Consider the following 13,683-nt stretch of genomic DNA (forward strand, 5'->3'; position numbering starts at 1 on the left):
TACTCTTCAAATTTTCTTAAAGTATACTCACCTCCATTGTCACTTCGGATACCCTTTAGCTTTCGACCCGTCTCCCTTTCTACCAGAGCATGAAACTTCTGGAAAACTTGAAACACCTGATCTTTGGTTTTCAAAATATAAACCCATAATGTTTGTGAAGCATCATCAATAAAAGTAAAAAAATATTTGTTACCGCCCATCGATTCAATTTCCATTGGACCACAAACATCAAAAAATACTAAATCAAGTATATTCAATTTTCTTTCAGACGATGTCTAAAATGAGACTCTATGCTGCTTACCAAATAAACATTAGTCACAAGGTATTACCGTTGTACCTTTGGCATAAGAAATGAATGATTGCTTGGCAAGACTGCAATCTCTTCTCGCTCATTTGACCCATTCTTTTGTGCCACAGATCTACAAAAATCTCATCTTGTGCCGCGTTCAATTCACCTCGGCATATTTTTGCATTTGTCCTGTACAACGTGTCACGAGCAACTCCCTTTGCAATCACCAATGATATCTTGGTGAGTCTCCACTTTTGATTTACAAAATAGTTCTTGTATCTATTTCTGTTTAAAGTAATCCCGAGATCGAGTTCATCCGCAAATCAGGTACATACCGCATATCTTTTAGAACCAATGTGCATCTGATATTTGTCTTGATACAAATGTCACCGATCCCTACAATCTTTAAGTAACTTGTGTTACCCACTCTCATAGTGCCGAAATCACCTGCTACATATCTGCAAAAAAGATCTCTTACCAGTGTGGCATAGTAAGATGCTGATGTATCAACCACCCATTCCGACTCTGGACCTGACAAGTGCATGCATTCCTCTTCCTCATTTATAAAGAGGACACCATTATCATTATGTTGCACTATGGCAGTTGTGTTATCGTCATTCTTCTGGCCACTGCTTTCATCTTTGCCCTTCCTTGGGTTTGGGCAATCTCTTTTGAAGTGACCTGGTTGATCACGGTTGTAGCAATTTCTGGCTTTTGATTTTGATTGGTTCTTAGACTTCCCACGAGCTCCGGATCTACCATAGTTGCTTGAAATCCTTTGATAACGCCTACCTCTACCTTCTGTGATGAGAGCCTGTCCTTGATTTTCAGGCTTCTTTCTCATCTTCTCATTAAGTAGAAAAGCAGATGTGACATCTTTAACTCAATGGTAGTCTAACCATCAATCTTACCATGTAGGATGGTTGTTGCTAAATTATCGTACGAAGATGGAAACGAGTTTAATAACAAGATCGCTTTATCTTCTTCCTCGATTTTCACTCCGAGGTTGGTGAGCTGTGTGATTAGTTCGTTAAATACATTTAAATGTAACAAGAAATTCGTACCTTCACCTATGTGTAGGCCGTATAGTTGCTTCTTTAGGTACAATTTATTTATTACCATTTTGGACATGTATAGACTTTTCAACCTTGTCCAAATGCCACATGCGGTGTCTTCATCAATGATGTTATTTACCACATCATCTGATAAGTGCAACCTGATTGCACTAGCAGCCCTTTCATCCAAGTCAGCCCAATCCTCAGCTTTCATGTATTAGGCTTTTTGGCATCAGCATCTAGTACCATGTATAATCCTTGTTGGATGAGTAGATACCTCATCCTTCTTTGCCATGTTGAGAAACCGCTATCTCCGTTAAATTTTTCTACCTCGAACTTTACTCCAGATATTTTTATTTTTCACCGAGTATAATACTACCGACAGTGAATAGTACTTATGTGAACGAGCAGAACCTGTACTCTGATACAGTTGTTGGGAATAAACCCCCTATAGAATAATATTCACGGTAATAAAAGCGGAATAATAACGTAGCACCGAGATACAATAATTAACAAGACTAAAAGAGTAACAATGATACCAAGATTTTTACGTGAAAACTCCTTTTGAATAAGAAAAAAACTACGGCCTCGAAAGGAGCAACTGATATCACTATATTAAGGAATTTTACAGTTGTAGGTCCGAGTAAAATACTCCAAAGACCACTACAACACTCAAAAAAATGACCCTCTTTTAATATTCCCACCTCACTACAATATCGCTCACTTTCTATTTTTCTCACAGAATATTTTCTTATACTCTGTCTGTGAAACTGTACTCTTTATTTCTAACTCTCAGATATATTTTTTCTCTGAGATTGGTGTGTAGAAATGAGAGCCGAAGCTCTCCTTTTATAGTCAAAACTTCACTCTCTGAAGCCTATTATATTTGACATTTTGTCTCTTTGCAGATTTGCAAATCTCATAGCCTATCACCAATTTTGGCATCTTGCAGATTTTTCTTGACCCCACAATCTTTTTCTTCTTCATTATGGGGATGGACCACACAATCTCATTTTTTCTTTGTTTCATTTATGGGGATGGATCCCACAAATCTCCCCCTCTAGACCCATTCTCCTAAAAGAGGTAACATTGGACTTCTAGCTTGAGTGCATATCGACAAGTTCTTTGCATAATTCAAACTTGTGTCTTGGTATCACCTTGGTCAGCAAATCTGCAGGATTCTCACTTGTATAAGAAGCCCAAATCTGTAAAGGAAAGAAATGAAAAAATGCCAAACCCAAATATTCCACCATCACCACCTGTTAGCCGAATCTATTGCTGAAAACCCAAAATATTTTCATGTTCCAAGTTAACTGAATCTATGGCTAAAAAAATAGGTGGCTCAAAAATTAATAGTAAAATGACTTGAAATGGCAGAAATAATGTTGGATATTGACCAGAAAGTGTTTAAAGAAAATGAGTTTGGATCTAAAAGGAGAAAGAATGGGATGCTGTGATGAAGAGGAAGAGGAAGAATGGTATTTAAGCTATGGCTTAAAAAATAGAAGAAAAAATGAGCGTGGAAGATGATGAGAAAGATGGATAAATATGGCCGAAAAATTGATTTTTCCGGCGAAGAAGGATTGTTGAGAAAGATGAAGACGGGTGGGGTGGAGTCCTCATTTTTATATTCATTTTTTCTATTTTTTTTAATATTAATCATTGATTTATGTCATCATAAAAGTATTCTCCAGTCAATTTGGTTCCAGAATCTTATATTAACAGTCAAAACTCTCTGTAATTTTAGCCCAAAAAGCAGGAGCGGATCTACCTTAGCCCAAGCGGTGTCACGTGACACCGCTTTGTTGAAATTTTTTACTAATTATTTATATATAATTCAAATGAAAAAAAAAAAAAACGGTAAAATTAAATAAGTGACACCACTTGTCACAAAGAGGTGTCTAGCTTATCTGGTAAAAGCCTAAAGATTTCTGTGCAGGGTCGTGAGTTCGAGCCTGTGTAGCCTCATTCTATGTTTTAATACTTTTGTACTACTTGACGAGCACATACTTTTTTTGAATTGGAAGGATGCTGCTTGTGTTATATCTTTTTCCTGATTGTTTTTTAAATATGATATTATTAAAATAATTTTTTTATTTGTTCATGTCTAAAATGGTGACACCGCTTACAAAAACTCCTGCGTACGTCCCTGCTAAAAAGGAAGAATGAAGAAGAAGAAAAAAAGACCAAATTTCTAGAGAAGAAGACATAGCTGGAAACCGAAAATTAATTTTTCGGCAATGAGGGGTCGTTAGGGAAGATGACGATGGGGTAGGGTGGTGTGGGTTCTGGTTTGTGTATTTATTTATTTTTAATTTTTAAAAGTTAAATCCACGTGTCCTCGTGTTATTCGTCACTGTGATGTGTTAATTACACGCAACTTTTGTATTTTGATGCCTACGAATTTTGTATCTGAATGACACAACAAAGGCCTTGTTAAAGTGTTCAAATAGAACAGACTTAATATTGAGTGTTTAAGTGAAAAAGGAGGACAACTTTAAGGGGCCGACCAAGTATTTGGCAGATCTATTTCCCAATGAGGAGTCAGCTAATTGGCGCTATGTATGCAATCGCGTCCGTGTTTTTCCCACATTTGAGAGCGTTCATACAAACAAGCCTTGAACAGAAGCATGTAGATAATTCCTTAGCAGTGCATACAAACAAGCCTTGAACAGGTAACTGAATCAGAATAGATGATAAAAAACAAAAGTTTTTTCGTGTCTATGGTAATTGTTTCCTTAATCTACTTATACCCCCAAAAAGTAGGATCCAGGATTTTCTTCTTAATTTGCATGATTATTACTCAAAGGCCCGTTCTTAAGATTTAGTATGTCATTAAAGGCTGAAATGAATCCTTTATCATCATACTATACTAAAAGTGGAAGTACCAAAGTCAAAAGTTAATTTACAAGAATATCCACTAAAAACTAAAAGACAATTTTGTCCTTGAGAAAAAAATAGCTTCTCTTATACTAGAAAATCCATATTGTTATAAATAGTTTGTACATTGGATGCCCATGTTGTGAATAGCATAGTTTATACATTGGATGCTATATTGGATGTCCATGTTGTGAATAGCTTAAAGATTAAATATCCTACTTTATGTCTATCATCTTTACTTTTTATGCCTATAAAAAGCTATGTAATTGCAATGGAAATACACACCAAAGTGAAAGAAGAAAAAACTTCTTCCTTCTTTCTATCTCTTCTTATTTACATTTTACTGTATTGCTTTTATTTTATAACATGTATCCGTTTTCTCACTTTTTGGGTTTTCCTAATTTATGTACAATTTAGCTCATTTTAAAAATTCTAGAAGTGTCTAAATGCATTACACAATTAAAGGAGAAAGATGAAAAGACTTCCGCTTCAAAAAATTTCATGCTCCAAGAACTATTTATTTTTTAGAACCTCTTAATTTTCTAATATAAATGAAGGACCAAGGTAAGCTTAACCTGCAAAGTATATTAGGATACTGAATAATGTTAGACAAATTATAGTGAAAGGCAAAGCCTTTAAGAAATGCGGTTTCAAATTCGTAAACCTGAAAATTTTATATAGTTTATATAAGCAAGCAGTAGCATAATATAGTTTTTTTTGTTGCAGAGCCTTTATAGAGCTTCTATTTCTGTTTGATTCCTTCTTCTTTTTTTCCTTTTATTTATCTATTTATGAATCATGTTTTTTGATTATGATTTGTTCCCTTTTTAGTTTTGTAGAATTTAAATTGGCCGGCCATGCAGTACTATGTTAACAATTTGTGAGATTGACCATTTAGCTTATTCAAAGCTCCTTATGTTTGTACGGGTCCAAATTTGGACGACCACAGCCATTGACAAGCACGACAGAAGACAAGGTCTTTATAGGCGATATCCTGTAGAGGACGACAAGCAACAGACGGAGGATATATGATTTTTATAGTAATGTAGGCCTAACAGGGGGCATTAGGAATATACTCTCGAATATTCCTTATGATATGTCCTTTAGGGTTCAGAAGGGGGGTTGTCCCTTATACATAGCGAGAGACAAATCTTATAGAGGGGACCTTTTTCTGCTTTTCTAGCTAAGAACACTAACTGTAATATTTTTACATAAGCAATTGGCATCCTTAACATTCGAGCACTCATCTTCACAAGATCAAGAAATATCATCCATTGTATTCATCTTTTATAACGTTGGTTCTAGAGCTTATTATACTTAGCTAAGATTTACCCCTTCATTTTATTTAATTGATTTATTCAAAAAGGTTCCAATATCTTTTGAGTCAAACAATTTGGCGCCGTCTGTGGGGATTTCTATAGTTGAGATTTTAGTTTTGTCTAGATCCTTGAAGGAGATAATCGCCTCCTCTTAGCCTCGCAAAGGCCAACAATGGCAGGAAAGGGAGAAGCAAGATTAAAGGCAATAGTAGGTGTCACGAACAACTTTCTGGATTCCATCAACGAAGCAGGTAGGGAAGACAATGAAAACGCAACGCCAAGTGCTACACCTAAGGGAGATGTCTCCCCCTGCACGAAAGCGTGATTGTCTCACGCGAGAGGGAAACCTCAACATCCGTAGCAGGAGAAGCACCACCGGTTGTGAAAAGGCTATTAGAGGAGTGGTTGACAAACACCTTGAGCAACATACTCGACAAACCCGCTCAAAGGGATATCGGAGGCACAATACACGCAGAAACCGCAACTGTCGCCGATGAGCCAGAAATCCACACACAGGTAACACTCATGCTGTCATTGATGCAGGTAACAATGCACTTGCGGCCATCTTAAAGAAAATGGAATAAATGGAAAACGACAACAAAATGCTCCGTGATCAGATAAAGGAGCATCAGGAAAGGGTCGATAAAATACCGGGCGCTCCGAAGTTGCTACCAAAATGTGACGTAGGCCGATTCATCGAGCAATCGTACAGTAAAGGAGCAGCCCCCCACTCTATCCCAAAAACCTTCAAAATTCCACCATACTTGAAAATATACGATGGAACCACAGACCCGGAAGATCATATAATCCACTACGTCACTGCAGTAAAAGGCAACGATCTATCGAAAGAACAAGTGCCATCAGTGCTGCTGAAAAAGTTCGGTGAAACTCTGATAGGGGGAGCGTTGACATGGTATTCCCAACTACTGCCATGGTCTATATCAACGTTCGAAGAAATGGCAGATAAATTCATCACCGCCCACGCGGGAGCGAAAAAGGCAGAAGCCAGGGTAAATGAAATCTTCGCCGATAGGCAAACAACAGGCGAAAGACTTTGGGACTTCCTAGACCGATTCAACAGGGTAAGAATGAGCCTACCAAACGTATCGGAAGGGATGGCGGTAGTAGCCTTTCAAAATGGGTTAAATAGAAGCGGGTCGAAAGCAACCAAAAAATTGCTAAGTAGACTCATGAAATACCCTCCCACCACGTGGGAAGAAATCCATAATGCCTATTGTGCCGAAGTAAGGGCAGGTGAGGACGACTTGAATGGTCTACTCCAACGACTAATGTCAGTCCAAACTGAAACAAGGAGTGATCGCCGCAACGATGGCCGAAGGGATCAACCATCCTGTTTCAATCAATAAAGGCATCAGCCCTACATCCGGGCATCCATCCCGCCTCCTCCACGACATACTAATGTCATGCCTCGACACACCGTGCCACACCGAAACGAAAGAAGTATGCTTACACTGTTATCTGCTCATAACTTTTGCGTTTCTCCTTCAGAAATAGGGTATGCACTGGAAAAGCTCGCCATAAAGGTGCAGTGGCCGCAAAAGATGACGTCAGATCCGAGCACCCGGAGATCGAACATTCTGTGTGAATTCCACCAGGAAAGGGGACACAAGACCGAAGACTGCATAGGTCTGCGACAGGAAGTGGTAAGATGCTAAACCAGGGACACCTGAAAGAACTATTGAGCGATCGGGGACGGGTTAACTTCGCTCGTGGACGCAATCAATCTCAAGGACCCCCAAAATCACCTTCAACAGCTCGTACCATACAAATGATCATTGGCGACGGTGATGATATGGTAATCAACCATGTGAAATTCACCACCACACATAAACTCAAGCGGACAGTCACCCATGAACAGTATGACGACCTCGAAGATAGTATCATCTTCGATAAGTCGGATACCAACAGTTTGTCTTTCCCTCACTATGATGTTTTAGTTATAACTTTATGTATCGCAGATACCGATGTAAAAAGAATAATGGTGGATGATGGAAGCGGCTCGTGTATTATTTACCCATGAGTCCTCATACAAATGAGACTCGAGGATAAGATAGTACCGCATTGCATAACACTGACGGGTTTCAATAATGCAGTGGAACGAACCTATGGAGAGATAGTGCTGCCCGTTCTAGCAGGAGTCACCCTAGAAACGACGTTCCACGTCATGAACCAGGAAACAACCTATAACGCTATCATAGGGCGTCCATGGATACACTCCATGCGAGCCGTCCCGTAAAGTTTCTACCAAGTAATCAAGTTTCCTACCCCATGGGGGATATTCAGCATCCGGGGTGAGCACCGCACTGCCCAAGAATGCTACCGAATCGCCAAAGAATGCACATACACCCAACAACTAAAGGGGGCAAGTGCGGAAGAATAGAAATCAACCATATTGGGAACCAAACCCGACATACAAATAGAGGCTATCAAAGACCCAGACGTCGTAGAAGCTTGCAAGACAACCATAGAAGACCTTGACCCTTTCAATTAGACAGCACCGACTGCACGAAAAAAGCTTATATCGGACACAACATCTCGGAACCATGTAAGTTTCATGAGTTCTTAACTAACAATGCCGATTTGTTTGCCTTTTCCCACTCAGATATGTCGGGGATCCCAAGGGACATCGCCACACACAAGCTGAATGTTGACCCTCTTTACCCGCTAGTGCGGCAAATGAGGAGAAAGTTCAACCCCGCAATCAATAATGCAATTAGCGAAGAAGTTGATAAGTTGCTCGCTAATGGCTCTGTTCGAGAATCAAAGTATCCTCAGTGGGTTGCCAATGTGGCCATGGTAAAAAAGAAGAACGGGAAGTGGCAGATGTGTGTCAACTTCACCGACCTGAACAAAGCGTGCCCAAAGGATTCCTTTCCATTACCACATATCGACCAACTTATCGATGCAACAGCGGGGCACGAACTATTAAGCTTCTTAGACGCCTATTCTGGTTACAACCAAATTCTAATGGCAGAAGAAGACTAAGAAAAGACCAGCTTTATCACTTACCAAGGAACATACTGCTACAGAGTCATGTCATTCGGACTCAAGAACGCAGGGGCGACGTATCAAAGGTAGTCACCAAAATGTTCAAAGAACAACTCGGAAAGATTATGGAGGTCTACATCGACGACATGCTAGTGAAGTCAAAAAGGAAGGAGGATCACATTGGTCATCTGAAAGAAGCCTTCAAAATATTGAGGCGATACGGGATGAAACCGAATCCCGATAAATGTACCTTTGGCGTAACCTCAGGAAAGTTCCTTGGTTTTTTGGTGTCGCAAAGAGGTATCGAGGTCAACCCGGATCAGATCAAGGCCATCAAAGAAATACCGGAGACATTAACCAGCAAAAAGCAAGTACAGAAATTGACAGGGTGAATAACCGCCCTATCGAGGTTCATCTCACCATCATCGGACCGATGCCATAAGTTTTTTAATGTACTAAGGAAGGATCATGGGCTACAATGAAATTCAGAATGCATTGACGCCTTAAGAAAGCTGAAATCTTACCTGTCCTCGTCGCCACTACTCGTCAAGGCAGACCCGGGCTAATGCCTCCTGGTGTACCTAGCAGTCTCCGAAGTCACGATAAGTGTCGTTCTGGTTCGTGAAAACAAAGGTACGCAATCTCCAATTTATTATATCAGCAAAACCTTAGTTGATGCCGAAACAAGGTACCCCCACCTTGAGAAACTAGCTCTGGCATTAGTCGTAGCTTCACGAAAGCTCAGACCATATTTTCAATGTCACCCCATAAAGGTAGCGACAACCTTCCCCCCTCAAGGGCATCCTACACAAACCCAAACTATCGGGTAGGTTGGCCAAATGGGCCATAGAATTAAGCGAGCATAACATAACATATCAACCGCGAACCGCTATAATGTCGCAAGTGATCGCCAATTTCGTCACCGATTTCAGCTTAGAAGTATTGCCTGAAGTAGAGCAGGAAGCGCTTGGCGCTTCCGCACATTCCGACCTCTGGGTCCTCTAAACCGAGGCACATCTAATGCATCGGGATCGGGATTGGGACTCGTTCTCGAAGTTCCTACGGGCGAAGTAATTCGCCAGTCCATACGGTACCTCGAGATGACTAACAACGAGGCCGAGTATGAAGCTGTGATTGAAGGATTAAAATTAGCCCTCAAATATGGCGCTCGACGACTCGTCCTCCATTGAGACTCTCAACTCATGGTGAACCAAGTCACTGGGACTTTCCAAATCAAAGAACAGTGACTACAAAAGTACCAGTCAGAAATTCACAAACTGTTACCAGAGTTCGACGAATGCCGCCTCGACCAGATACCTAGGGCACAAAATATCGAAGCGGACGGTCTCGCCAAGCTAGCAGTAGCCACCAGAAATATCATCCATTGTATTCATCTTTTATAATGTTGGTTCTAGAGCTTATTATACTTAGCTAAGATTTACCCCTTCATTTTCTTTAATTGATTTATGCAAAAAGGTTCTAATATCTTTTGAGTCGAACAATGTTATTGCTGTTAACTTTTTCATATTTTAGCAGTTATCATGGTAATGTCTTTTTGTTGAGCTAGAAGCAGAAATGAATTTTGGCTTTCAGGAAATTTGTTTCAATCAGTGTTAAAGTAAGGTGGCTTATTAGTGTACATTTGCTTGTATGTTGCAGTTTTTCAGATTGTGATTGATGCTAATTTCAATCTTATCCTGATATTTTCATATTTTGTTTCTGCGGATTGAGGTGTATTAGAAATTTAGTGTTTGGTGTAAAATGTTTGGGCTACAACATACGGAAGGTATTTAGATTATCAAGAAAGTGGAATCTTTTTAATTCTTAATTTGTATTATTTTTTCTCTTTCGCATTATTCTTTAATTTTAAGCAATATCTACCTCATTATTTTTCTTCTCTCTTTTATTTCCTTACATGTATACGTTGGTGTCTTTATGATTTGTAGTACATAGCTAAACTTAAAAAAATTAGTACTTCACATAGAGTGTTAAATTTTTACAAAGCAGTAATACATAGAACATTGGACAACTGACATGGAAACGACATACAAGAATTTTGCCATACTTTATTCACCCAATTAACTGCCTTTGATTCTTTTTAGGTGTTATGATTTATTATTTGAAATGGGGTTGTGATCACATGCTTTTTAAGGTTAATGTGATGTCCCCACATGTCATCATGCCACATAGACGCCATTTGGCATATATTAATGCCATGTGGAATCTTACATAAGAAGAAGACTAGCATTTGTGAGAAGATTCTAGAGAGGTATGGACATTTCCTTAGGAAGAATCTAAATCCTTATGGATTTGCTAGGAAAGTCCTTGGAATCTTGTAGGCTTGTAGAGAATTCTAGAAAAATCCTTTATCTTGTAAATATCAAGGACTTGTGTAATAATTAATATTTACACACTAGCCCCTAGGAGACTAGTATATAAAGTGGGCCATTCATTTGTAATTCATCAAGCAAATAATTCAAGTTCTCTATAATACAAAGCTTCATTTAACAATTCTCTTGTGTTCTTTCTTCCATTCTCTTAGCGATCTTGAGTGTAGTAAGGCTGACTTGACATAGCAAGAACGTGAGCAAGTTGAGCAAGATCGTGAACGAGTTGTTAAGTGCTACACGTGTACTTAGTTAACAACTAAAGACATGACAACGTGGTATCAGAGCGAAGGTTTCAACTAAGGGAATGGCGAACGACGGAGAAATTAACACTGCCAACATCCAAGCCAACGTCATCCAGGATGCTGCTGGCAAGAGCGGCCGTAGCAAAAAGAGGATTGCCACCAACAAGAGCCAGGAAGTGCCACCTGAGGTTGTGTCAAATGAAGGACTTACATCCAAAGAACCATCTGCCACTGAGGCGAGCGAGGATGAAGTGGAGGTCCTTCTAGAGGACGTCTCGCTCAGTAAAGAGTGGGTGATGAAGATAAATGCGGGGATGGACGCCGTGGAGATCTTTGTCCAACGCTTGGGGAAGGTGGAAGGCACCCTTAATGTTCTTGAGTGGAACACTCTTGAAGAGATTGAGAGTATCCGAAATGACTTGGAGGGACGTACACGGATTGAGATGGATCTAAGGCAAACCATCACTGCCTTAGAGTGCAGACTCATGGAGGCTTTGAGTACTATCGATGCTATGAAGGCAAAGATAGATTCACTCGAGGAGCATGTCAATGCTGGCGTGACCGAGGTTGCCAGCAATGTTGTGGTGATGAGGGAGGCCAAGATCTAGGCTCCCAAACCCCCGATGTTCAAAGGTGTTCGTGATGCACAAGAAGTGGAAAACTTCTTTTGGCTCTTGGAGAACTACTTCAGGAACGACAAAGTGAGGGACGACGAGGCCAAGATCAACACTGCGGTATTGTACCTCTCAGAGACTGCCATGCTATGGTGGAGAAGGAAGATGGCCAACGTGGATAAAAGTCTATGTACTATTAACACATGGGATCAGTTCAAAGTAAAGTTCAAGCGACAGTTCTTTCCAAACAATGTCTTATACGAGGCAAGGCGCAAGCTTAGGGAATTGAAGCAAACAGGGAGCATACGTAACTATGTCAAGGAGTTCACTACCCTTATGCTTCAAATCCCCAACCTGACCAATGATGACTTGTTGTTCCACTTCATGGACGGGTTGCAAAATTGGGCTAAGCAGGAGTTGCAACGCCGACAAGTCACTGATATAGACCAAGCCATAGTGGAGGTCGAATCATTAATGGATTTCAGGCATGACAAGCACGACAAAGGCAATGTTAATGAGTCAAAGGTTAACAAAACAAAAGGTGGGGGAGACCGTGGCAAAGTCAAGGAGATACAACAATACTCCAGGACTCAAGATTTCAAAAAGTCAAGTGGTCGTCAGGGCTACGCCGAGAAGAAGGCGCAGGTCGAGAAGAAGAGATGCTATATTTGCAGAGGGCCACATGGCTTCAGGAATTGTCCTAACCTCAAGAGCCTCAGTGCCATGGTACGTGAGCGGAAGGAGCAGCCACAAGGAGAGAGTCCGGGAACCGCACAGTTGGGTATGATCGAATGATGTAGTGCTGTCACGAAGTAAGTTATCCAACTACCGAGAATGGCAATCAATACGTGGATCTCACCATCAACAACAAGCCCGCTCGTGCAATGGTGGATACTGGAGCAACTCATAATTTTGTGACTGAGGCTAGCGCAAAGAGACTAGAATTGAAGCTTGCTCCAACCAACTCTTGCGTCAAGACCGTGAATACCGAGATACAAAATGCTCGTGAGGTAGCTAATGGAGTTGGTGTCAAATTGGGAACTTGGAAAGGTATGACAAGCTTTACCGTAACCGCTATGGATATCTTTGACATCATAATGGGGAAAGAGTTCTTTAGACATTGTCATACTTTAATCGACCCCTACCTCCAATGTCTCTTGGTTATGGAGTGAGAAGGAGCTTGCATGGTACCTACAGTGACTATGCCACATGGACAGATCCAAGCACAACTTTCAGCTATGCAGGTTGTCAAGGGGATTAAGAAGGGGGAGCCGACATTCGTGGCAACCATTGCAAGTCTAGAGGAAGACAAGAATTTTCAAGAGACAGTGCCGCTTTGCATAGGGAAGTTGCTTGAGGAGAACAAAGATGCCATGCCCGAGGAGTTGCCTAAGCACTTGCCGCCTAGGCAGGAGGTGGATCACAAGATTGAGTTGGAGCCAGGGGCTAAGCCACCCGCATTTGCCCCATATCGTATGGCACCGCCCGAGCTGGAGGAGCTCAACAAACAATTGAAAGAGTTGTTGGATGTTGGTCACATTCGCCCATCTAAGGCACCTTTCGGCGCATCAGTATTGTTCTAGAAGAAGAAGGATGGATCGCTGCGCTTGTGCATAGACTACCGAGTACTTAATAAGGTTACAGTGAAGAATAAGTACCCGATCCCGCTCATTACTGATTTGTTCGATAGACTTGGGCAAGCCAAGTACTTTACCAAGGTGGATCTTCAAAATGGCTACTACCAGGTTCGCATTGCAGAAGGGGATGGGCCAAAGACAACATGTGTGATGATATATGGAGCCTTTGAGTGGTTAGTGATGCCCTTCGGCTTAACCAATGCACCGACCACATTTTGCACCCTTATGAACAAGATTTTTCATCCCTA

At 40.7% G+C, this 13,683-nt stretch overlaps 1 protein-coding gene across 1 annotated transcript; it reads left to right on the forward strand.

Annotated features, from left to right (window-relative positions):
- The first annotated feature begins 12,682 nt into the window (after nucleotides 1-12,682).
- On the forward strand, nucleotides 12,683-13,381 carry LOC138885055 (uncharacterized). The gene is made up of 2 exons (XM_070165945.1): nucleotides 12,683-12,848; nucleotides 12,996-13,381. The coding sequence occupies exons 1-2, from the start codon at nucleotides 12,683-12,685 to the stop codon at nucleotides 13,379-13,381; spliced, it is 552 nt and encodes a 183-aa protein (XP_070022046.1).
- Nucleotides 13,382-13,683: the final 302 nt, after the last annotated feature.

The sequence above is a fragment of the Nicotiana sylvestris genome, chromosome 2, assembly GCF_000393655.2.
Source record: "Nicotiana sylvestris chromosome 2, ASM39365v2, whole genome shotgun sequence".
Lineage (NCBI taxonomy): Eukaryota > Viridiplantae > Streptophyta > Magnoliopsida > Solanales > Solanaceae > Nicotiana > Nicotiana sylvestris.